This window comes from Notolepis coatsorum, assembly GCF_963971535.1.
Source record: "Notolepis coatsorum genome assembly, chromosome: 19".
NCBI lineage: Eukaryota > Metazoa > Chordata > Actinopteri > Aulopiformes > Paralepididae > Notolepis > Notolepis coatsorum.
In genome coordinates, this window is record NC_140183.1 from 44259269 (window position 1) to 44286362 (window position 27094).

The window sequence follows — 27094 nt, forward strand, 5'->3', positions numbered from 1 at the left end:
ACAAAAAAGTGGTCTGACGAATCAGAGACCGAGCTCCGTGACGTGTTCGAGGATACAGACTGGGACATGTTTAAAGGAAGCGCCAGTGACGTCAGCGAGTACGCTGATACCGTTGTTTGTTACATAGCAACAGTGGTAGACGGCATTGTCCTCACAAAGAAGGCGCGGGTTTTCCCAAACCAGAAACCTTGGGTGGACAGCACTATAAGAACAGCCCTAAACTCACGCACCACGGCTTATAACCTGGGCAGAGAGTCAGGAAATATGGAAGAGTACAAGGCTTCAGTCTACACTCTGCGCAAGGCTGTTAAACTTGCTAAGAGGACATATGCTGAGAAACTGGAGACACAAATGGCACAAAACGACACAAGAGGCTTGTGGAGGGGACTGAAGACAATAACTGACTACAAAGTCAGCGCCCCCTCAATGGGGAGCGACGACGCCTCTCTAGCGGACAAACTCAACTCCTTCTACGCTCGGTTCGGTGTAGACAGTGTCGCCGCTAGCCCTCTGGCTAGTGACGTCACTGGCGCACCGGCTGTTGTGGAGGGGGGGGAGGGGCAACCGCAGGGGGGCGGGGGCGCTCTCTCGTTGTCGGAACACAGTGTGAGAAGAGCATTTATGCAGGTGAACACCAGGAAGGCTGCAGGCCCAGATGGTATAACAGGACGCATACTTAAGTCCTGTGCAAACCAGCTTGCCCCGGTGTTCACCGCCATATTTAATCAATCCCTGGCGGAGTCAGTAGTCCCTGCCTGCTTCAAGATGTCTACCATCATCCCTGTACCGAAGAAACCCTCCCCAACATGTCCAAATGATTACAGACCGGTGGCACTCACCTCTGTGGTCATGCAATGTTTCGAGAGGCTGGTCAAGGACCACATTTGTGCCTCTCTCCCCAGTGATATGGACCCTATGCAATTTGCATACAGGACAAACAGGTCCACTGATGACGCGGTCTCCCAGGTACTGCACAGCACTCTCTCCCACCTTGACCGTCAGAAGGGGGGCTATGTGAGACTGTTGTTCATTGACTACAGCTCAGCGTTCAACACCATAGTCCCCACCAGACTGGTGGACAAGCTGATCGAGCTAGGCCTGAGCTCCGCCCTGAGCGCCTGGGTACTGGACTTTCTGAGTGAAAGACCCCAGGCGGTCAGGGTGGGGGGTCAGACCTCCAACACCATCACCCTGAGCATCGGGTCCCCCCAGGGCTGTGTTCTAAGCCCCCTGCTGTACTCACTCTACACACACGACTGTGCGGCCAAGTTCAGCTCCAACTCCATTGTGAAGTTCGCCGACGACACGGTGGTGGTGGGGCTGATCTCGGACAACGACGAGAAGGCCTACCGAGAGGAGGTTGAGGTACTGGAACGTTGGTGCCAGGACAACAGCCTGCTCCTGAACATTGGTAAAACCAAGGAGCTGATCGTGGATTATAGGAGAGGACAGCAGGAGACACACACACCACTGACGATTAACGGGGCTACCGTGGACAGGGTGAGCAGCTTCAAGTACCTGGGGGTCCACATCTCAGAGGACTTGACATGGTCAACACACATAGACACAGTAGTAAAGAAAGCGAAGCAGCGCCTCTACCACCTGAGACAGTTAAGGAAGTTCAGAGTATCGGGGAAGATACTCCAGTCCTTCTACTCAGGAGCTGTAGAGAGCATCTTGACCGGAAACATCACTGCCTGGTATGGGAACAGCACGGCACAGGACAAGAAGGCCCTACAGAGAGTGGTGCGCTCAGCCGAGCGTACCACGGGTATTGCGCTACCTCCCCTGCAGGCTCTATACAACAAGAGGTGCAAATCCAGAGCCTGCAGGATAATGAAAGACCCCCACCACCCCAATAACAGCCTGTTCCAGCTGCTGAGGTCAGGCAGACGCCTGCGAACTCCAGCTACTAGGACGGAGAGGCTTAGGCTAAGCTTCTTCCCCCAGGCCATCAGAGCCTTGAACAATGAACATTGAGAGACACAGAAACTGAACTATCCACACACAAGCACATACACGACACGCACGCTGAGCACGCTCACACACTAGCAGCCACTTTAACACTCATGCCGCACACACGCACACTTATGGCCAGAGGAAAGGCCACTTAAAGTAGTATAACATCAGGAACAGTGTATTGCACTACTAAAGCTACCTAGCATGTCCTATATGCTCTGTAAATACTAATGTACAGATACCGAGATGGCACACCATGTACCTGTTTATTGCACTGTTTTATTGGATTCTATTAATATGTTGTACCACTGTATTTTATTGGATTCTATTATATGTTGTACCACTGTATTGCACATCGTCGCGGGCAAGACCAGCCGCATTTCATTGTATACCTGTATGCCGTGACAATTAAAACTCTTGACTTGACTTGACTTGACTGTCTGTCCCGACAGAGACAGATAGAGAGGGGGGGGGGGGGGGGAGAGGGGGGGGGGGGATAGAGAGAGCGAGCGAGAGGGAGAGAGAGAGAGAGAGGGGGGGAGAGAGAGAGAGAGAGACGGGGGGAGAGGGGGGGGGGGGATAGAGAGAGCGAGCGAGAGGGAGAGAGAGAGAGAGATGGGGGGGAGAGAGAGGGAGAGAGAGAGAGAGAGGGGGGGAGAGAGAGAGGGAGAGAGAGAGAGCTCTTGATGCTGCTGGGGCTCCATGCTGCTCTTTCGAGTACAGTCACACTGATCATCATTCTAAAATGACTGACTTCGCATATAGACTAGGCATTTACAGCTGTCCCAATGTAAATGTGCCTTCCTCGGTGCGCTTCCGTGCGCTCAAGTCGTAGGTCCAGTGTGCCTGACCAGGCGCGCGATCCCGCGAGGGAGCCGCGCGTGAAATTCATTCGTTAGCAGTGTGCTCGTGGCGTCAGCCTGACTCCTGCTCCTGCCTCAGCCTGACTCCTGCTCCTGCCTCAGCCTGCTCTGCCCCAGCTCTCACCGGTAAGCCTCGGCCCGGCTTCCAGCCCAGCTCTTGCCTGGTCCTCACAGAACTTTCTGCCTCCCCCGGCTACGTATCCTCCCTCGGCTGAAGACAATAAATATACCCACTCTTGTGTTTCATCTGCCTGTCTATTTGTGCCTTGGGTTCCTGTCTGTGTTAACCATGACATTAGTAGCGGGGAGGACTGCACTACAGGGTGTTCGGGCCAATGGCTTGCCAAGTTGATGGTGGTTTGCACTGGGCTATTGATGGTGTGTGTGTGGTTGTCTATGGGTGGACGAGTAATTTTTGTTCTGAGCAACAATTAAAATAATTATAAAAAAAGGAAAATGAAATACAGTACCAGTGGTCCTGAAGGTCCTGACTCCCCAGAATCTCCATGATTTCCCTTTGTGCCCCGTTCACCTCGGAACCCTCTGTCCCCCTGTAAGGAGAGCAAAGATGTGGCTCAAATCAAGCTATTATTTAGATGTAATCACAAGTTCATACTCAGACCCAACAAAACATTGGGAAATTCTAGGAAAACCAAGGCTACCATTTCCCTGCCTACAGAGGTCAAATATAATGATTGCTTGATAACTGAAGGTAAAGAGATTTGCCTGGCCTTCAACAGCCATTTTGCCCAAGCTGGACATTTAATAATAATAATAATAATAATAATAATAATAATAATAATAATAATAATAATAATAATAATAATAATAATAATAATAATAATAATAATAATAATAATAATAATAATAATAATAATAATAATACATTTATTTTATATAGCGCCTTACATTAGGCATCTCAAAGCGCTTTACATACATGGCATTATAGCATACGGACAAACACAGTACATGGACAAACACAGTACATGGACTTTCACAATGATGACATGGTGGGGATAATACAGATAGAGGGAGACAGCTTAGAGAAAAGACAGAGAGAACATTTTTAAATAAATAAGAATACTAAAATATAGGTGTGTACAGATGTGAAAATGTAAGTGATGCAGGGGTTGGGGGGTCAGGAGGGAGGGTATGCAAGATTGAACAGGTGGGTTTTGAGGTGGGAATTAAATGTTTCTATGGATGGGGCTTCTTTGATGTGTAATGGGAGTTGATTCCAGAGTCAGGGAGCAGCGGAGGAGAATGATTTGTTTAATGAAGTAGTAGACTGTGAGCATGATTGTGAAGGGCCTCCTCCTGGGGACTGTTATGAACACAAGGAGGGGCCTGCCACTACATTTCTCTTTGAGCCGCCTATTACTCCAAATGCAGTTTTTCATATGTTGATGTCTATTGATACCAGCAAGTCGACTGGGGAGGACAACTTGGACCCTTTCTTTCTTTCTTTTTTTGATCAAATCTTTTTTATTTTCCTTTTTTACATGAAACAAAACACAGCACATTACAGTCACCACAATAACAAACAAAACATCATCGGACAGACACAGCAACAATAATAATAATAATAATAATAATAATAATAATACAATAATGAGAAAAAAAAAACATACTGACAAGCCACCTAATTATTCAAAGAAATAAAAAAAGAGAATAGATATAATACAAATTAATATACCAAGTAAAGGAACAGGAAAAATTACTATAGTGAACCTCTTGAGCCCCCTCCATCTCCAGACACGGCAGCCATGAACCCCAACCCCGGAGGACACCGAGTCCGGCGCCCCAGCGAACCAAAGCGGCATGCCTCTTTAACACGTCGACTCGCCGAGACCCCGAACCCCGCCCCCCCCCCCAGTCCGAGCCCACGACCACCAGACCCACAGCCAAAGGGGCCCAAAAACCCACCCGCACAGCAACAAGGCAGATTAGAGATTACAAAACTACAAAACTGTAAGATGGTCCGGCTCACATGCAGTGAGCCGTGCAGTGATCCCACAACATATACATAATCAAATACACAAAAAACACAACAAAAAACAAAAAATAAAAAAAACACTGGGCACTCGCTCGCTCCGGCGGCTGTGAGGCCTGCTAGAATCAGCCTTTTCACATGTGTAGAGGTCGGTAATTGAGAAACGTCATTCAATAGCAATACAGAAGGAGAAACAGGTATGGTCAGAGAGAAAACATCTGAGAGCTGAGAGGTAACATTTTCCCAGAATAGCTCAACAGGAGGACATTCCCAGTACATATGCATAAATGTTCCTGTGGCACCGTTTGGACATAAGGTACATCGAGAGTCAGGTCTGAGACCCATTAGATTCAATCGTCTAGGGGTCAGATAAATCCTGTGAACAAAATGTAGATGAATCTGTTGGTGATCTGGGTTGCGTGAGGATAGCCGGATATTCTCCCATGCATCCCAATCAAAATCTACATCCAACTCCGGGACATCCTTTCTCCAAATCATATCCAGGGGGAGGTCCTTATACGAGGACATAAGTAAATGGCGATAGAAGTCAGAAACGAAGCCTCTCGATGTCTCCTTGTCATAAAAGAATTTGTGAAATCTGGGACATTCTAGTGGAGCGTCCCATGGAACGCCATGAGCCTTCAGAGCTGCCCTTATTTGTAAATAAAAGAAAAAGGAAGTTCTGGGGAGATCATATCCGTTGGATAGATCCTGGAAAGAGCGGAGACCAGATATCCCCCAACGTGTGGATGCCTTTCTTTTCCCATCTAGGGAACCTAATAGGCTGTTGTCCAATAAGGAGTAGATTGTTATTAAATAGAGGGGAATGTGTATGCCACCGATGGCGGTTAGTACACAATTTCTGGGTGTCCCGACTCCCACCAAGTCTGGATCACATGTGTGATAAGAGGGCCAAATCATAAATTGCATTGCTTAACACATTGGGTGCCACGCCCCTTTGACCAGATAACCCCTTGAGTGCCAGCGCTTTAGTCAATGGGAGGTTGGGGATATTTGCGAACGCTTAAACTATATCTTAAATTATGGCTATGGGTCTAAAACACCCGTCGCTTATCAATGACTTGCTTGCCGTCAACATGTACAAAACGGATTGTTTTTTCATTGGTACATTTCCGTTTTATACCGTTTTGAATACGAGTATAGTTTCGGAGAGTTCTAGTAATTTCAGAGAAATTCCGCGATAATAGCCCTTTAGTGGAATACACAAAACACGTTGTCAAAAATAAAAATAAATAATAATAATTTTTTTTAATCATTCTTTCCAAAAGAAAAGAGGCCTAGAAGCATGGCTAACGCTAATGGCACGCATACCAGAGGCGAACTGCCTACGAAAACAGGCACAGAGGCACTGAAAGAGGATTTCACCCATCTAATGAACACACTAGACTAGACAAATATCAAGATGTATCCATCAGTGGACCAATTGCATGCTTTTGCAGAGGACATGAAGCCTTCAGTCGACTCCTTCAGACATTAAGCACCCCCCACAGCCCAAATGGAATGATAAAAAAAAAGTATAATAAATAAAAAAAATTAAAGTTAAAAAATATTATATAGACATAGTGCTGCACTTCCTGGTTTAATAGCACAGTCTTCAGGTGCTCAGAGTCAGATATATATATATATATCTGTATGTCATGCATGTCTTAAATGTCATGATTAGATTTGTACATAATCCAACATATGTGTAAAGAAACAACATATTCCAGTTAACGGTATATTTTTTTAATGATTCGTTACGGTATAAATTAGGTTAACTGGAGCTTAGTATTGCTGGCTGGCTGAGGGGCTTGTCGCGGAAGAAGAGGAATATTTTTAAATAGCAAGAATTATCGACTGGCAACTCTGTGCTCGTCATACCTGCAGCTGCTGGTACTGGACAAACGTCTTTCTCTGGTCTGCATCCCCTTAACAATTGTGTGTATTGAGCCGTACTGTATTGTTGTACCCATTCTGCAATCTGTTAAATAAAGTTTTCATTCATTCATTCATTCATTCATTCATTCACGAGCACAGAGTTGCCAGTCGATAATTCTGGCTATTTAAAAATATTCCTCTTCTTCTCCCCCACTACTCCTCCAACGGGTGTTTGTGCGACCATGTCGACCTGAACAATGGGGGATAATAAGAACGAGCCGCCTCGGAGGTAGGATACCGCAGGCGGCGGAAGACGGCCGCTGCTGCTGGAGCTGGACCGAGTCAAGCCGGCGGCAGCGCGGCGCACGGAAGCCGGGGAGAAACCACCGCAGCCGGGGAGAAACCACCGCATCGCCCCGCTGGCGCTTCACAGCGCGAGAGTGTAAAGGGGCGTGTAATAGCATAGGTTAGCGGCCAATCAGAGGAACCGGGAAACCGAACAGCGTTGTAGAAGGCATAGACGCGGTCTGGGGGCGTGTATCATTTCCGCAACGGAATTCGGTTTCCGGGTTCCTCTGATTGGCCGTGACCCCCACGTGACCCGCCCCCCTATCCACCGCTCTGCCGCTGCCGCACGCGGCAGAACGAGCGGCCGCGGACTCGCTCGCTTCCTCAATTTATACGCATGGAAGTATTGACTGAATGAATGAATGAATGAATGAAAACTTTATTTAACAGATTGCAGAATGTGTACAATACAGTACGGCTCAATACACACAATTGTTAAGGGGATGCAGACCTGAGAAAGACGTTTGTCTTGTTTACATCAGGGTCCCCCATTTTCAATTCATATAGAACGACTACGCCGTAACAAATCATTAAAAAAATATACCGTTAACTGGAATATGTTGTGCCTTTACACATATGTTGGATTGTGTAATTGGTTTGTCATGACAAACAAATAAAAAAATCGCGATTTACCCGCTGGCTACAACAATACACAGTGACTGCATGTAGTCACTGTGTGTTGATGTTGTAGCCACCTCCTCAGAGGCGATGCCGCTCGCTGCAGCACATTCTCGCCACGGGCTGAGCTCTGGTGTCCGCTGGAGCAAGCCAGAGACAGCGGGGATTCGGCTCCCATCAGTCGGGCAAGAACTGCGGGTTTTCAGCCTCTCCCCTCTCTCCTGGAGCTTAAGGGGGAGCTTAGTCCTGCCTCTGAGGAGCGTGGTGTGTCACTGTGTGTTGTTGTAGCCAGCGGGTAAATCGCGATTTTTTTATTTGTTTGTCATGACAAACCAATTACATAATCCAACATATGTGTAAAGGCACAACATATTCCAGTTAACGGTATATTTTTTTAATGATTTGTTACGGCGTAGTCGTTCTATATGAATCGAAAATGTAAACAAGACAAACGTCTTTCTCAGGTCTGCATCCCCTTAACAATTGTGTGTATTGAGCCGTACTGTATTGTACCCATTCTGCAATCTGTTAAATAAAGTTTTCATTCATTCATTCAGTCAATACTTCCATGCGTATAAATTGAGGACGTGAGGGAGTCCGCGGCCGCTCGTTCTGCCGCGCGCGGCAGCGGCAGAGCGGTGGATAGGGGGGCGGGTCACGTGGCGGTCGCGGCCAATCAGAGGAACCCGGAAACCGAATTCCGTTGCGGAAAGGATACACGCGGTCTGGGGGGCGTTATTTTTTTTCCTAGCTGCATTTCTCTGAGACGCTCTCTGATTGGCCGACGCCTGTTTCTACACTGGTTAAGCTTAGGCACTCTTTCAATGTTGGTTAAGTTTAGAGTTTGTCTTAGAGCATCGTGATAGAACGCCAGGTAGTTTGCAGGCTGTTCGACGCGGAAATGGGCAAAGACACAGCTCGTCACGCGATTGGGCAAACATGTCTGTGGCCAATCAGAGAGTGTCAGTCAGTGGCCAATCAGAGAGCGTCTCCGAGAAATGCGGCTAGGAAAAAAAAGAACGCGTCTGGGGGGGGGGGGGGGGGGGGTTGGTTGGAGACCCTGGTTTCGGCTGGACCTTTCCCGGACCTTTCCTGGAGTTGGGTGCTGGTCTCTTGTGTGTGCTTTGGTGGATTTTGGTTGGTTCTCATCATTGGGCTCCCTCGGTTTGCTGGCGTTTTGGGGATTCCTTGCATGGGGGGCTCGCTGCGGCTTCTGCTGTGTTTCGGGGTATCCCGGGGGTCCCGGTGTTGTCTTGGATCGTCCGTGGTGCTGCATGTCTTCTCGTTTGACCACTGTTGTGTCTGTCTGCTTGAGTGTTTGGAGTCGTTGCCTTGCTGCGTGGCTCCTTTGGTCTGGCTGCAGGTCCTGGGGTGCTTGAGTTTGGGAGTGGGGTTCGCTGGTTTCCTCGTGGTGGCGAGGTCGATATGGGGCGACCCGCGGGGGTGGCATCCCCGTCGCCGTGCATGGCTGTGTGAGTGGCGTGCAGGCTGTGTTTTCCTTTGGTCATGACATGCTTTATCTGGGGGTGTGTCTTGGATGGGGATGTGGTGGGGGATTGATGTGTGGGGTGTTTGGGGACTGGCTGTTCTGGGGGGGAGGGGTTCACATGCCTTTGAGCAACACTGTACTTATTGTACTTATTTTATGCCTATTCTTATGTGTGCATTTTATATATTGTTTTTATTCTGTCGAACTGTATGGTGATTTTATGCCTATGTTCATTTTGTGCTACTTGCTGTGGGGCACTTTGGGCTGCAGTCCATGTGTGAAGGGTGCTATATAGATAGAGTTGTTATTATTAATATTATTATATTATAAAAAATGTATGCATTGAAATGTCTGTAAATCTTGATGACATTGAAAATGAGGATGACCTCAATTGTCTTTTTCGAAATTCACTATTGGATCAAATTCTACTGATTATGATGCCGTAGAAGTGACTAATATGTTCTGAGTTTGCGCTTAGGAGTACCTTGTCGCCTTGAAGGCCTTGTCCAGGAGGGCCTCTGGGACCTGTGATCCCCTGAAATCCTGACTCCCCCTGAAAACATCAAAGTAATATTGTGACATTTAGAATTTTTGTCTATGATCTTTCATTGCCAGGCAACATGCAAGTTGTTTTTCTTGTAAATTGAAGTACAGAAATACTGGCCTCACATTGTAACAAGTGCTAATCAAAATAAATTAGTTGACAAACAAGACTAGGCAAGTCTAGTTAAAGCTGGAACCGGATACATGCCAGTGGGGAATCAGGATACAGTATACAGTATGTATGATTCATGTAAACAACTATGTGTACTGTATATCCGATGTCTAACACTCAGTGGCACTTGATGCATGCACTACAGTTTGGGAGCTACTGGCTAGCAAAGGTTAAGCCACTAAAGCACCACAACCACTCACCACACAACCCCCATGTGCTTTGCTGCTAAGATGCAAAAGAAAGCCATAATATTGACTATGAATTGATGCATGTTACAGAACTTCCGGGCCTGCTGGTGCTATGGTTAACAGCTAGTATCCATCATCATTACTAACATTAAGTTAAGCTAAAGCTAGAGGCGACTAGAGTAGAGTACTAGTTATTAGGCAAAGCTAACATTACCCCCAGGCTTTATCTTCACTTCAATAAGGGAGTCTTGACAATGCTGAGTGAATGTAGCATTAGCTACGGTCAGAAATACACTACACTGTTGTGATAAGTTAACGTGACATGTATCTTGCTTTATTTTGCCTCAACCAAAGCATTTTATTCATATGGTCCACAAAATAATGCTGTTAAGAGCTCCAGCTGCTCATATGCTCTGGTCTGGTCAGTAGGCTACAAACGCTCACGCATGCGTGTTTCAACAATGGGGAACCCAGCCAGCCCGTCAGCCACTCACTCACTCACTCACTCACTCACTCACTCACTCACTCACTCACTCACTCACTCACTCACTCACTCACTCACTCACTCACTCACTCACTCACACGCATTCAGTAAGTGACTGAGACTCGTATTGGCCGACCCCTGGTCCAGCAAAAATCTAGGCTGACTGGCAAGGTACCATTTAAATACCAATACATGTCAGACGCATAGAACACTGCGAAAGCTAGCTTGTGCATTCCATGGATCTGACAAGAAATGTCAAGCTACCCTTTAACTCATTCAACGCCAGTCACAAGTATAGTCAGGTTAACTCGCTGACCGTTCAGCGCCAATCACGAGTATAGTCGGGTTTTGGTCATTATTTCTTTCATTAGCTATATCCATTCATTTTCATCCATCCAGCCTGATGTTATCATTGGGAATGGGTCTGAGCTCACAAAAGGGCAAATACCGCTGCCTACGTCTTCCAGCTGGTATTGCACTCCATTGGGAAACCCATAGATATAATATAAGATATATTTTAAGCACTCGCAAGTGAACAAAGCGCCCCATTGACTTACAGCGCTGGCGTAATAGCGCCCTCTGGCACATTAAGCGATGGCGCAGAATGAGTTAAAGAAAGAACATTGGATTTAGCCAATTGAAAAAATAAACTAGAGGCTGCATTAGAAAAAGAAAGTATTGTTGAACATTATGTTTTAAATCTTTTAAAGTTTTCTAGGGAAACTAAACACATATTGGATCATAAATCATTACACACTTTATACTGTTCACTGTTTTTACCGTATCTGTCTTACTGTGTGGAGGTCTGTGGAAATAACTACAAGTGCACCCTACAGCCAATATGCATATTACAGAAAAGAGCAATAAGGACAATAAACAAGGCAGGATATATAGAATACACAAACTCACTGTTTATTAAATCAAACACCTTGAAATGTATGGATCTGGTCAAATTTAAAACATCACAAATCATGTACAAAGCCAGAAATAACCTGTTGCAAAGAAATATATAAAAAGGTGGCTATAATCTGAGAGGAGAGCTAAACTTTAAAAAACTCAGTGTCAGAACCCAAATTAAAAGTATGTGCATGTCAATCTGTGGGTTGGACTTGTGGAACAGTGTGTTAGAGATAAAACAGAGTACAAACATAAATCAGTTTAAAAATATGTACAAAAAATCTTTCTTAAATAGGTATCTGGAAGAGGAAGTGTGTTGATTGGGAGTATGTGTAAGATGTAAATAAAAAATTGAAGAAAGTATGTATATCATATAGTATTTATTTAGTATATATATATTATATATTACATATTTATAGGTATATTTATACATAGCTTTGATACATAGCTACTTTGGTAGTTTAGAGACCTGCAGCTCCAGAGTTTACAGTCCACCCTGTCCCTAGTGGATATACATCAGCTTTCGTAGCTACAACGATGGAGTCAAGAGACTCATTCTCGCCTGAAGCAGAGAGAGACTTGTATCCTACTCCATGGCCTGACCCTTACTAACTATTGGCAGGATGCCATCATCCCGAGGGGCCTGTTTTTTGCCAAGGCAAGACATCGAGCGGCATAAGAGATGCTGGAGACGAGGAGACGAACGGGACTATCTACACACTTGGTGCCTCCTGCAGGCCTACCAGGCAGCCCAGAGACCGACCTAAGAAGGAGATGTCTCCGCTGTGCTCCCTCCGTAGATGATGTTTCCGGACGGCCCCCTTCCACCATGGAGGAGTAAGCAAGAAAGGATCATCGGTCCCGGAGATATACACATTTACTGACATTTCAAGTGTTTATTTGAGTGATTAGCACCACTATGTCCTTGCTTTATGGTGTACCGTATCTCTCTATTTTCTCCTAATGCAATCTTATTGTTTAAAGGACTCGTTAGTCTACAATGCCCTCTAGAGGGGAGACGGGTTACTATATTCATTTGATTAATGGCTCTGTACCAAAGGGAATGAATGAAAAAATGTTGTTATCCTGTTTCCTACAAGTGACTTTTTATTACTTTTATTTTCAGGAGTATATTATTATTATTTTATGAATGGAGAAAAGTTTTCCTTCTGTTGTAGTGGTTCTTTGCTTATAGAATTTTGTGTTTGCTTTTGGCTTATTTAAGTTTCTGGTAAAAAAAAATTTTCAACATGCTACATTAACAAGTCCTTACTCTGGAGGTCAAAGTTCACTAGCATTCCCAAGCTCACCTCTATGATGTCACTTCCTGCCCACATGGTATATAGCTCCCATTTTTACAAGCTATCACTGTTAGCCTATTACACTGAAGATGGAACACCTGTTCCGAAAACATGTCTGTACTATAGGCTGCCATTAAAAACAATTTTTTTTTAAATCTGAGAGTGCTGGTCTGGCCTTCGGCTTTTTTCTTCTTAAATGTTTGAGATTTCAGCACCCAGTGTCAGATACTGAGAGCGCGGTCTAACTTGACTTAGGTATATTTATATAAATGTATTGGATTGTATAGAGATACAGCGTTTATACATATAATTAACAATAGATTAAATTATAATTTGTGATAGTTAAAAAGGGGTAGGAATTTAAAAAAGTGTATACTTCTTCCTATTCCTTTTTCGAACAGGGTAAACTATGATTTGTTTATGTTTCTCTTTTTGTTGTCTTTTTTATTATCTTTTGTATATGTCAAATGAACAGATATATTTTAGTTTTTATACTTGTTCGAAAATAAAAATCTTTCATTTATTCATTCATTCATTCATTCATTCATTCATTCATTCATTCATTCAATCAAAGTGCAGGCTGTGTAACCTGTTTCACATACATTTTATTCAGTAACAATACCTTTTGTCCTTGAATGTCCTCTCCGGTTAACCCCTGTGGACCTGGTGGTCCTATTTGACCAGCTGAACCCTGCAGAGAGAGAAATGGAGAGAGAGAGAGAGAGAGAGAGAGAGAGAGAGAGAGAGAGAGAGAGAGAGAGAGAGAGAGAGAGAGAGAGAGAGAGAGAGAGAGAGAGAGAGAGAGAGAGAGAGAGAGAGAGAGAGAGAGAGAGGCTGGTTGTACTGAATGACAATGATCAGCAGTTATTTGTCATTAGCCCTAGTGTTGTCACGATACCAACATTTTGACTTCGATACCGATACCAGTATCACGATACCGGTTCTAAAACGATACCATGGTTAAAACCTAAAACATCAGGAAAAGTAATGGAATATAATATTAGATGACAGAACATGGAAAATTCTTTATACAATTATTTTGTATTAATAAAATAACTGAAAATATTTTGATGCTGTGCTATGTGTATTATGTGTTATATTATCATACTGGTCATCGTGTCTCGCTCTTTGCCATTATGAGTAGAGATGCTCGATATTGGCTTTTTTACCGATACCGATATACCGATATTGTCCAACTCTTAATTTCCGATACCGATATCAACCGATACCGATATATGCAGGTTTTCCCCCCCAAAAAACTGAATAATTTCAGGTAATTAACATTACATATCTCTTGTTGTGGAATTAACACAACATTATGCATACTTTTGACAATAAATAAAATCAGAATTTGTTCTTACTTGCTTGCATGGGTAAATAAAGGTTATAGAAATGTAAACAAAAAATGTTTTACATTACATTTTAATGCCAATATCGGCCGATAATATCGGACATCCCTAACTATGAGATAACTCTTATCTCCTAGCACCTGAACATCATGAACAATCATGAACAAACAATTTGCACTCACATGCATGTGACCAGGCCACGCCCCGCGTCCTGCTATAAGACGCTGGACATGGTCACACTCTACCTTCCTCTTTTTTTGTTTCCAACATGGACGTTGCAGTGCACTCCGTGAACTAGTTGTTATGAAACGCAGGGAGAAATTACACAATGTTGGGTTTTCGCCGGAGGTTCACCAGCCCCTGGAATCTTCTTGGCACATCCTAACGGCGCATCGGACCTGTCCTGGGGTTCCCTCATCTCGTGACAGCGGATCGAGGGACGTCGCGCGACGGCTAGCAGTTGAGCTACGTCGCGCACAGGTAGGGTCAGCGCTGCCAGGCATTAATGCTAGCATTTGTGATACTGCTCGTTGTCCCGTGAGACAGCCGAGTTGTGTATTGGTGCGAGTGGCAGGATATTTGGGTAAACATGGTCGTCATGACTCTGAATTGGATGTTTTCCCGGCTATCCTGGAGCGCGCGGCTAATGCTAATGCTACAATGCTGGGTCACTGTTCCTTTGTTCCCCGCCGTGAGCTGTCACCACTCTTCCCTCCTCTTAACCAGTTCATTGCTGAAGGTCAATCGGTGTCTAATGTGGGGGGTTTTGCTGAGGCTTATTTACCCCTTTTACGGGTGGATGGGCTGACAACAGGGCGCAAGGCAGGTGTGCCGTGGCTTGAGGGCCAGGTAGCATCGGTCCTTTGCCCTGGCATGGTTGAACGGAGTCCCACCCGGAAGCCGATGCCAGAGGGCGAGTCGGCCCGGCAGGTGGCTGTATGGGCTGATGAAGTTTATACCGCCGCAGGACGGAATTTAGCGGCGACCAGTGTCATTGCTCAGTTGACTGCTTTTCTGTCCACAATGGTGTCAGGTAGTGGGGCCTTAGGGCCAGCCGACATCGAAAACATTGCGCGTGTTTTTGGGGTTATAGAGCTTTTAACTCAGTCGCAAGCTATAAACGCAGGGAGGACCAGGATGCTGTCAACTCTTATTCACAGGCATCTTTGGTTGGAGCAGTCTTCCTTTGAGGAGAAAAGTTTCCCCTTTTTCCGCACTTTGGTGGAGTTGACTGCCTCCCCCCCTTCGTTAGGACGGGCGGGTGGACGGGACTCCCCTCCTCCCTGGTAGTGGGGCTTACGGGCCCTCAGGGGGTACACTTGTCGGGTCACGCGTCTGCTCTGTCCCATATCTCATAATGGCAAAGAGCGAGACGCGATGACCAGTATGATAATATAACGAAAGGTTATCCTATAACCTAGTTATATGAATACTGGCAGAGCGTCTCGCTCTTAGCGCCCTGAGGTCCCTTGGTTGGGTTGTCAGTGTTGGAAACTTTTTTCCGAGGAAGGTAGAGTGTGACCATGTCCGGCGTCTTATAGCAGGACGCGGGGGCATGGCCTGGTCACGTGCATGTGAGTGCAAATTGTTTGTTCATGAGCACAGTAGGTGCTAGGAGATAAGAGTTATCTCATAATGGCAAAGAGTGAGACGCTCTGCCAGTATTCATATAACTAGGTTATAGGATAACCTTTCGTTATCTCTCCACTCCATGCTATGTTAGTGCTTGTGCCAGCACAGGAGATAAGATTATTAAAAAAAAATAGGTTCAGGAATCAGGATTAGAATCAGGATTAAAGCTACAGTAATTAACCTAGTCCTTGTCAAAAAGAGTAGCCTATAGCAAATGTACACACACAAGAGAGAAAGAGAAAGAGAAATGGGGGATAATCTTTGTGCTCCTAAAGATTTTTTCAGATTTGCACACATTTATTTTAGTAGCAAATGCGAGTGAAACGCTCACACTGTCGAGTCACGGCTTTAGGCAGAATCACAAACAGACAATGGAAAAGTGCTTTGGTGTGAGTACAGCCGACACTGTTGACACGCCCACTACGCAAAGTGTGCGCTGTCTCTCTCACACACACACACACACACACACACTGCTCCGGTCACGCATCTACTCAACTCATAGAAAATACGGCATCAGGCTATTATTCTAAAAGTATCGATACGAGTATTGGACTGTTTAACGGCTGGGTATCGCGATACCTTTCTAGTATCGGGGTATGGTGCAACCCTAATTGGCCCATTAATAAATTGCATATACTATATTCAAATGTACGTGTTTTGAATGTGGGTGGATTACCTTGGGACCAATCAAGCCAATTCCTGGCAGTCCAGCTGGTCCTGTGGGCCCAGGCATACCTCTGTCTCCCTATACAGAAAAATGGTAAAATAAAACATTCATATACAGTATGTATATCACAAGTTAATACAGTGGGCTGTGTCGAACTGTATCATGAACAAGTATCCCGCCTTGTGATTAACACTCTTAATTTAAAGGGATTGTAGCTGGTTATGGTTCCTCAATGGATACTTGTGACATTGTGGGGAAAAGATTAATTAATTTGTCAGTTTCCCTAAAATGGCACCTTAGCATTGTTAGCATTGTCATTGAAACTTAACTGGCAGTAGTGCCCCTTGGTTTCAATGAGGAATGTTAACAATCCTAACATTCTATAAAAAGGAAACTGTAGGATAATGTGTCTTATAGAGAAGAATAACCAACTAAAATGTAAAATGTCAAAGTATTCATTTCCATATGAATTCATCATGTGTTACCTTGGGTCCAGGCAAACCTTTTCCCTCTGGTCCGATCTCTCCTGAAACTCCTGGTGGCCCTGGTGCTCCCTAAAGGAACATGCAGAGATGGGGGCAATAATGAGCGACGGCAACGTGGTGATAGAGATAGAGTTGACAGAGTGTAAAACAGGCAGATACTCACTGCAGGGCCAGGGGGGCCGTCCCCCTTCAGCCCAGATAGGCCAGGAGCTCCTTTCAAACCTCTGTCACCCTAGAATCAATCACAAAGCACACGGTCAAAACTCTCCCTCCATGTTAAATGGAGACTTTGAGCCAAAGCTTTAAAAAAGGGATATTTCACCCACAATACATCAGAACTCTATTTTGTCCCAACGCTTGGAGTAATTAATTAAGTCTTCATTTTTGATATGGTCTTTGAAATTCTTTGTTTCGGTTTTAATTCCTAAAAGTCTTATTAGCATGTACGCAAAACTTACAAACTTAAAATGATATTTTCCTAACGGCATCCAATCTTATACTAACTTAAAAAGTATATTCTCCTAACAGCATCCAGTCTTACTAACTTAAAAAGTATATTTTCCTAACAGCATCCAGTCTTACTAAAATGTATATTTTCCTAACAGCATCCAGTCTTATAAACTTAGAATGTCTTAAAAGCTCTATTAACAGTATCCAGTCTCAAGGCAATTCTATTTTTAGAATTTTCATCATCTCACTAATATGCAATTAACACTTCCTTCAATTCTGGTCTTCTGGGTGGCATCACTCGGTGGGAAAAGACAAATTGCACCAATTGCATTTAAGTACAACGTTTTACAGTTTTGAGATGCATGTAGAAATACCCTTTTGTTTTTGCGTTAAGTGAACCTTTAAGGACGTTGAATTCACCTTGGGTCCAGCTATGCCTATCGCTGATTCACCCACAGGCCCGGCTTGGCCGACTGCACCAGACTCCCCCTGTCAGAAAACAAGACCCAGATCGATGTAGCAAACTTGCACTGCTGTTTCCACCTATAACAACTTGGTTCAGTATCGTATGGACTTACTTTGACACCAGGTATTCCTCGCCCTACTGGTCCACTCACACCTTGTAACCCAGTGTTTCCTGGTTCTCCCTGGAAGAGGAAACACTTTTCAGCGCTACACCCCCATTTATAATGAGTCAGATGGTCGGCAAGTGTGTTATACATACAGTACATACCTTAGTCCCCATCGGCCCCACAGGTCCGACCGCCCCTGGCTGGCCTCTGGAGCCCCGATCCCCTCTGTCTCCCTAACAGAATGATTAATAATCACAATGATGCTCTTTATAACAGTCTAAAATCACCACCATAAACTAGGAATATACGGCAAATAACTGTCATCTGGTTATTAACTGTTGATCCCGTGGCACAAGGGATAATGATATCATATCTTGTGTGATTAATGTGATTCCAGTACCTTATCGCCAGGGACACCTTTCCCAAGCGCACCGTCAGGTCCTCTGGGCCCCGGTAATCCAATGTCTCCCTGGTATCATTCAATACAACCAAAGATACAACGGTAAGAGAAAACAGTACGAAGAAATCCCTGGTTGCTGTTGAAGAAAGGAAGACTTTCCATCTGTTGTTCCGTGACTTACCTTATGTCCTGAAGCTCCGTCCTCTGCAGGGAGCCCTGGAATACCAGGTAACCCTTCCCCTCCTGGGTCCCCCTGGACAGAAGGATAGTTTACAGATCAGATGACTGTGTGATATTATATACACCGCAGTCATTCTCCTACGCAGAGTGTTGGACAACGTTTCACTTGTGTTCCACTGTCAAACATCTCTGCCCAAAGAGGAAGTGCAAATCGGTGCTATCTATACTATACTAAAATATATAATTTTCACATATTGAATTAATTATATTATATTATTGTTCACACCATATTTACAAAAGTTTAATTTAATTTCACGGCGTCTGTGCGGCCTTGTTTACAATAATAATAATAATAATTGTATTTGTATAGCGCTTTTCAAGGTACTCAAAGACACATTACATGATAATACAAGTACAAAGAGATCATTATAAAATCATCAGTCAATTATGAAAGCAGCAGTGCTATCTGACAAAAACACAAAGAAAGATACAAAGACATTAAACATTACAAAGAGAAAGCATGGGAAGGTGAGGACCGAAGTGGAGTCCCGGGTGTTTTTGGGGAGGGTGTTCCAGAGGGTAATTCGTTATGGAAACAACGACAAACCTTGCCATAAATGTATGGTTACATTTCATCGTTTGGTTCGCGTTCTGCTCCCTATGGGATGTCCCTGTCACCTAGCGTGACCTTGAAAGAATTCCGCTACTTGCACCTTTACTTGCCCGGCCACGCCCCTTCCTCATATGCATATAAGCGAGGGGCGTGACCGTACTCCACCTTCCCATTTTTTTTTTTTTTATCCACTTTTTCTCCCATTTTTCTATATTTTCTCCCATCCCAATTTCGTATCATCCAATTCAACCCTCCCCTGTCACGAACGCTGTTTCTTGCCTCCCACAAGCCGGCTGCAATGTGGACTAAGTCATACATAGCACAAGTCCCCTCCGGTACTTGAGGTAACAGCAGTCGCATCTTTTCACCTGCGCAGCTCGATCTCTCAGTGGCGAGGAGTAACGCGTGGGAGGCTCACGCTGCCCCCGACACTTCCTGATTCTACTGCGCAGGCGCACCAACCGACCTGTAGGAGTCGCTGTCCACAACGCCCGATCCCCACCCATCAGTTTCCCACCCCCTAATACGGCCAATGTGTATTAGTATGAACGACCAGCTAAACTGAAAGCAATGTGGAGCGCTGGGCTCGAACAGGCGAGCCCAGCGTCTCCGCATTCGTGGCGAGCGCCTTGCCCACTACGCCACGTAGCCGCACTCACCTTCCCAATTATTTCACTTCAGGAAGTGTTTCGCTATACGCACACGGCATGCAAGTGGCTTTTAGCTTAGTTATTCTCTGTGGTTGCTGTTTTTCGGATCCCGAGGATAGCATCACCAACAATTTCCGTCACAACCTCCTCTGTGCGCCGCGGGGGTTCCCTGGTCCCACGTTCGTGGTGATGAGAGGGTGAGCCTCGGCGGCGCACAGAGCTGGGTGCGTACCGTTGAGCGCCCTTCTTCAGTGAGAAGGCCCTCCGGCTCCGGCGTCCCCTCCGGGGATGACTTACAGCGCAAGCCCCCCGCCGCTGCTTGCTCCCGTCATTCGGTGAGCGGCTGTGGCTGCTGGTCGGGCGGTTCCACCAGCACTCCCTCCTCCCAATCGCAGAGTGTGGTGCCGCTCAGAAGCCACGGAGCGCCCCTCCCTCGTGAGAGAGGTGGCTCCGGCGTCGACATCAAACGGACCCCTGACAAGAACGGGCGCGGTCTCTCTGGCAGACGAGTGCGGCACAAGCTCTCCGCCTGCTTGCTCCCGCCGTTGCTCCCGGTGGTGAGCAGGCAGGACGGGTGGTCGGTAGTAGGAGGAAGAGTATGCGCGGGCCGCTGGGTTCAAGTTCCCCGGTCTCTGCGGAAATGCTGGTGCCGGAGTGGGCTCTATGTCCCCTACCAGCACATCCCAGATGTTGCATGGAGGGGACGGGGGTTTCATCTTCGGTGCCTCGCTGGCGAGGTCGGTGCTCAATTAAAGAAAGCCCCGACGCCAAATGGTGAGTGACGCGAGATGTAAACATGGAGAGAGACGCTGCAGTGGAGTGCAGTGGAGCTCACCTCGAGAGGAAGGCACCACGCCGGGCAGCAGGTAAGGGAGCGGGCCTATGCCTGGCAGGCTGTATCCCCCCCTTCTTCCTTCATCTCTCTCTCCCTCTGTTTCTCTCTCTTGTACAACAAACCCCCATATTCTCCCTAAAACAACTACGTTTCCTTCGATAAAAATACCCTCTTAGGAGGGGCGGGTTTTTATTGAAGCAGCGAGTAAACGTTTCACTGAACGTGTTGTGTATACCTCGATGTGGAGTATGAGTGTTATGGGGCAAATTCTTGCTTGTGAATAGGAGCCGCTAGTGCTTGTGTGGCCAAGTTTTAGATGAAACTTGGGCCTAGGGCTCGCAGCTAGTGGCTAGCGTGCTGTTGTTTTTTCCTAGGCGATGGCACGCGCATATGCGATATGCTTGCATGTGGGTTCGCTTGGGGAAAGACAGCACACGGCTGGAAGCCACACAGGACGGGCGGGGGGGCTACGTTAGTTGCCCCTCTTCCCTGTTAAAGAAAAAGCTCTTTCTCCTGCCTTTTTCATCTTACCCCTTATTCTTTTCCCCCTCCTCGAAATACTACGTTAAATGTATGCTCATGTAACTTGTTTTTATTTGCAGACGACTCAGCCCTGCTAGTCTCACACAAGGATCAGAACACACTAGAACAGATGCTAGGAGAAGAACTTGCAGGGGTCAGCAGTTGGCTTTCTCTTCACCTAGGTAAGACAGAGGCAGTACTATTGGGCTCCAAGCCCAAGCTCAGGAAAGCACGGGAGTTTCAGATTCAGATTCCTTTATTATGCCATTTGTGTAAAAACACATTGGTAATTGTTGCGGCATTACAGTGTATGCATTTTTCATTTCTTTTTTTCACAGTAACAACAACACCAACACAGACACAGGACAAAAACAGTGCAGTGGAGGATTCATAATTTATATATATATATATAAAAAGTGCAGAGTTCCAGTAAAGACTAGTGCAGTGCAGTGTCATTGTGCCAGTGTCACTTGGGTTTAACATCCAGTTAGGAGCTGTAACCCTAAAACAGCAAAAAAAAGCGAAGTATCTAGGTTGTATGATAGACGGGAGCCTAGATGGGGAGGCTATGGCCTCCCAAGTACTGGGCAAAGTCAACGCCCGCACCAGGGCCCTCATTTATCAACGTTGCGTACACACAGATATGTGCGTAACCCGTGCGTACGATCATTTCTAAGCAAAGTGTGGGACTTATCAATTTGAACTTATGCTTGACTTTGTGCGTATATCTACGCACAGCTCGGAGCATGCGTAACTGCCGCCCGGTGGTTGAATATGATTACAACGCGGAAATAAGCTTGTTATTATTTTGCGCACAGACCGCAGAAACACGGGAACGTTTTGATTATATTTTAAAGGCTTTGCCATTGTTAAACGTAATAAGTGGAACCCCGAAGCTGTAAGCAGAATACAAGTCATATTGTGAGGTTTGGTTCTTTCCCCACCACGGGCTTCTTAAAGTACTGTGATGATTGGTCCGCTCCCCACCCACTCGCTCCGTTCCTTTAAGGTACTTTGTTGATTTATTGCATTCCCTGCCTCGCTCCGTTCCTTTAAGGTACTGTGAGGATTCTGTGTTGATTGGTCCGTGCCGAACACACACTTCTAAGTCAAGTATCAATTACCATCACGCACCTGATGTGTGTTCTAATCAGCGCCCCAAGAGGCTTTATAGACTCTGATTCCCCTAGTATCGATGTTGGATCGTTCTGAAACATTCCCTGCATTTGCCTGTTCCTTCCCGTCGCTGCTTTCCCTGTTCTTTTGCCTCCCAGGACTCTCGAGAAATATTCCGTTTGGAGAACCTGCTTCCCCGTTACGAAGCGGTCGCCTTGTTTGATCTGCCCGCTTTACGCGCTGCGCTCTGGTGAGTTTTTGTAAACAGTCTTTTGGATCTATCGTTTTTTGTGTGTTTGTAAAGCACTGAAGAGATCCTGTTTTTGTTCAGACTGTTCTCACCTTTTTTGTCTGTTGGATTTTCACATTTGGATTACCTAATTGTTTTTACTCTGGACACTGCTCACTGTGTGTTTCACACCGAAGATCTGTCACTTGGATTATTTGTTTGGACAATTCACCTCACCAGTCACCTGTCAGTTTTCAATTGTGCGCTGAGCTAACTCGGACTCTCTCTCTCCCTCTCCGCCTCCATCCGGAGCATATGCTGGGAGGATCTGCAGAGCGGCTCAGACGTCACGGACAAATTCCACAACGTAACCTTCTGGGAGAAGCTGCAGAGCAGCAAACATTCCTCACATGCCTGTTTCCCAGTTTGTTCTGTTCACCACCAAATTCATTCTTGTTACTCAGTAAATAAACACGCCCTTGATTTTGGCTAACTCTGAAACAACTCTCTCTGTGCCGTTTGCGTTTGGGGTCGGTGTCAAACCATAACATTACGATCCAACCATGACGACCCCAGCCGACACAGAGAGAGTCAGCACAGCATTGGCAGTCCAGCTAGAGTCAACCAAGGAACACAGCCTACAGCTAGATGCGGCTGCGGCTGCTGTACAGGAACTCCGAGAGCAGGTCCTGCTTATTCAGGGGACCCTGGGGGCTCTGGCTAGCCAGCAGTCTAGTATTCTCCTCCACTTACAAGCACTGAGTGAAACCATTAACACCTTGCTTACAACCCCACTTCCTTCAGGAGCCTCGGCCGGAGCATCACCCGCAGCCCTGGCAGGCCCCGCGCCTCCCGATCCCGCACCTCGGGAGCCCCGTCTCTCCGAACCACGGCTGTTCGACGGTAACTTCGAGGATTGTGCCACATTCATCATGCAATGTGAGTCGGTTTTTCGTCATCAACCCAGTCGTTTCACTTCAAGGGGAGCCCAAGTGGCCTACATGACTAACTTGCTCTCAGGCCGGGCAGCCCAGTGGGTCACTTCATCCTGGGCAATGGAGGCAGACTTCTGTTTCTCCTACCCAGACTTCGTGGCTGAGCTCCGCAGGGTTTTCCACCATCCAGCCCGTGGTCTGGACCCTGGAGCCCGGTTGGGTACCTTCCGGCAGGGCAGCGGCGGGGTTACCGACTACGTGCTGGAGTTCAGACTGGCGGCTACGGAGAGCGGTTGGAACGACCAAGCACTTCGTCTTACCTTCATGAGGGGGCTCAACGACGCAGTCAGGGACCAGCTCGCGACCCGTGAGGAACCTGAGTCCCTCGAGGACCTGATCAGCCTCGCTATCCGCATCGACGGACGCCTCCGGGAGGGAAGGCGTGAGCGAGCACAACGGGGATCCCCAGACGTACCCCCCGAGTACCACGACCTCGAGGAGGTCTTCAGTACCCCAGACGTACCCCCCGAGGACCACGACCTCGAGGAGGTTTTCAGTACCCCAGACGTACCCCCCGAGTACCACGACCTCGAGGAGGTTTTCAGTGAGTCCAGGCCTCAGGTCTTTCCGCCTCACCGGCCTTTCGACTGTGCCATCGACCTCCGCTCAGGGGCTCCCTTTCCCGGCGGCCGCCTCTACGGTGCTGACCGTCCTGCCCCCTCCGTGACTGGTGGGTTTGTTCCCTCCCGAGCCGTGACCGAGGAGGAACCCATGCAGCTGGGACGCAACCGCCTTAGCCCGGCCGAACGGGAGTCCAGGCTCAGGTCCGGCCGTTGCCTCTACTGTGGCCGGTATGGACACCGTGTCTCCAATTGCCCTACCCGGCCAAGAAGACCAGGCTCGCCGGGACCCCGGGAGATCCTAGTGAGCAGTTTTTCCTGTTCCCCCACCCGTGCACCACCTAACCGTCTGGCGGACGTCACCCTAGCCTGGGCGGACCAGCGGGCGACGGTGGGTGCACTCATGGACTCTGGTGCTGATGGGAGTTTCATGGACGTTGGGTTTGCCACCCGGGCCAACATTCCACTTGAGGACCTCGAGAGGCCCTTGGAGGTCTTCGCACTGGATCATCGCCGCCTGGCTGACGTCACTCAACGCACCTGTCCAGTCCTTCTCACCGTTGCTGGTAACCACGTTGAGAGGCTCCAGTTTTTCGTCACCAGCTCTCCTCTTGTCCCTGTGGTCCTGGGCAGGCCCTGGCTCGCGCTGCACGAGCCCCACATCGCCTGGTCCTCCGGTACCATCAAGGGGTGGAGCTCCTCCTGTCGTGCCCAGTGTCTTCAGGTGCCGTCCAGCCCCCTCACCAGGTCCCAGTCCCCGTCTCCGGCCTCCCTCGCCGGTCCTCTGTCCCCGTGCCCGGCCTCCGCTGTTGGGCCCCAGTCCCCGTCTCCGGCCTCCCTCGCCGGTCCTCTGTCCCCGTGCCCGGCCTCCGCTGTCGGGTCCCAGTCCCCGTCTCCGGCCTCCCTCGCCGGTCCTCTGTCTTTGTCCCCCTCTCCAGTGCCCCTGATCCAGGGCTGTACGCTAAGCTTTTTCACTAGGGGCACACTTGCCCCTAAATTAGAAATTTAGGGGCAAAGAATATGTTTTAGGGGCAAATTTTTAAATAACAATTTTACCATTATAGTGCAAAAAAATATGTTCCTCCTGCCTCATTACTGTGGTCCTTTTATTTAACATTTAAGTGCTTTTGTTGTCAGGTTTGTATCTTTTATAATGAACCAACTAGGGCTGGGCGATATGGCCTAAATATGATATCACGATATTTTCTGACCTTTCGGCGATACACGATACACATCACGATGTTTTTATTTTTTACCCCAAACAATTCATTATAAGGCTTACCAAGACAGTATGAGTTTGCAAGCTAACATTAAAGACAAAATAAAATACCCATGCATTTAGCATTTTTATATTATATATTAGATTTAGATTATTGGATTATTAGATTATATATTGCATATATTTAGCAATGAGATATTATATGATTTAGATATGAAATATGATGAATTGAAAATGGGGGACCCTGATGTAAACAAGACAAAAGTCTTTCTCTGGTCTGCATCCCCTTAACAATTGTATGTATTGAGCTGTACTGTACCCATTCTGCAATATGTTAATAAAGTCAAAATCAATCAATAGCATTTTAGCATTTTTATGAAACTACTGTATATTTGTATGTCTCTAAATGTTTTGATGAATTGAAAATGGAGGACCCTTATGTAAAAAAGCCGAAAGTCTTTCTCTGGTCTTCATCCTCCTGTACTGTATTGTACCCATTATGCAATCTGTTAATAAAGTTCTCATTCATTAATTCTGACGGAAAACAAAATAATTTTGATTGACAGTAGAGTCTGCCAATTACGTCACAACGCTTGCACCCGCCCTGCTGTTCTTAGCACCAATCGGCAAGCGCATTAGTTTTTGACTTCCTGAATGCCCTGTGTGTTGACGCTACTAACATTAGCTCCCCGCGGCCCACGAGTATGATACCAGTGCTCTGCAGGATGACTAAATGAGGCATAATGATTTTACCTCAACGAATGTTATAATAAAAGCCTTTCCATACATCTGTCTGATTGAAAACTTTATTAACAGACCGCGGAATGGGCATATCTCAGCACGGGCTGAGATATGAACGAGTAACGTGTGGACCAGATTGACGCGACACAAGGTTTACACAACAGCCCCCACCCCTTGTTTTATTGTATTTGTACCTGTACTACCTGCTGTCAGCTGTTTATCTCTCTCTGTGAGCTTGATTAGCTCACGTTAGCTAGCGTTAGCTCCGCGGCTAACCCTGAACTAAATCAATGACTAGGTTCTAACGCATTTCGAGTAGTTTTCACTGCACATAGAAGCAGCCAAACAGCGGGAGAATTTCGGGAGCATATGGCCAAAACCCAGTTAGGAACCATCGATTCCCATCCCTACTACTAACTTTACTTTTCTTCATAGCTAAATCAGCCAGTCTATCAGAGTGAGTGCTCAGTTGATTTTCCCCGCTGATCATACCTGAGTGCTCAGCGTCATCACACGCCTTGGATCATTTAGGATTAGGAGTGAAATGCGAATGCAAGGCTTGAAATCCCTACTCGCAAGCCCGCCCCCAAATATTATTTACCAATCGCAACGGCCAATTAAAGGGGCAATTTGCGATGAGATCATCGCAGCGTACAGCCCTGTGATCGCCGGCTTCCTTCGGTCCCGTCCGGGCAGGCCGGGGCCGAGTGGGTCGCCGGGTGGCTCCCGTGGAGGGGGGAGTACTGTGAGGTTTGGTTCTTTCCCCACCACGGGCTTCTTAAAGTACTGTGATGATTGGTCCGCTCCCCACCCACTCGCTCCGTTCCTTTAAGGTACTTTGTTGATTTATTGCATTCCCTGCCTCGCTCCGTTCCTTTATGGTACTGTGAGGATTCTGTGTTGATTGGTCCGTGCCGAACACACACTTCTAAGTCAAGTATCAATTACCATCACGCACCTGATGTGTGTTCTAATCAGCGCCCCAAGAGGCTTTATAGACTCTGATTCCCCTAGTATCGATGTTGGATCGTTCTGAAACATTCCCTGCATTTGCCTGTTCCTTCCCGTCGCTGCTTTCCCTGTTCTTTTGCCTCCCAGGACTCTCGAGAAATATTCCGTTTGGAGAACCTGCTTCCCCGTTACGAA

General features: G+C 46.7%; 1 protein-coding gene across 1 annotated transcript in view; it reads right to left on the reverse strand.

The window, feature by feature from the left end:
- LOC311246028 (uncharacterized protein) overlaps nt 1–27094 on the reverse strand; it is a 90270-nt gene that overhangs the window by 12728 nt on the left and 50448 nt on the right. Inside the window, exons 19-29 of the mRNA XM_084336094.1 lie at nt 18470–18541; nt 18289–18357; nt 18050–18121; nt 17895–17963; nt 17737–17805; nt 17030–17098; nt 16867–16935; nt 16391–16459; nt 13356–13424; nt 9633–9701; nt 3293–3373 (exon numbers count right to left, since the gene is read on the reverse strand). Of these exons, the coding sequence (XP_084192220.1) occupies nt 3293–3373; nt 9633–9701; nt 13356–13424; nt 16391–16459; nt 16867–16935; nt 17030–17098; nt 17737–17805; nt 17895–17963; nt 18050–18121; nt 18289–18357; nt 18470–18541 (777 nt within the window). The remainder of the gene's footprint in view (nt 1–3292; nt 3374–9632; nt 9702–13355; nt 13425–16390; nt 16460–16866; nt 16936–17029; nt 17099–17736; nt 17806–17894; nt 17964–18049; nt 18122–18288; nt 18358–18469; nt 18542–27094) is intronic.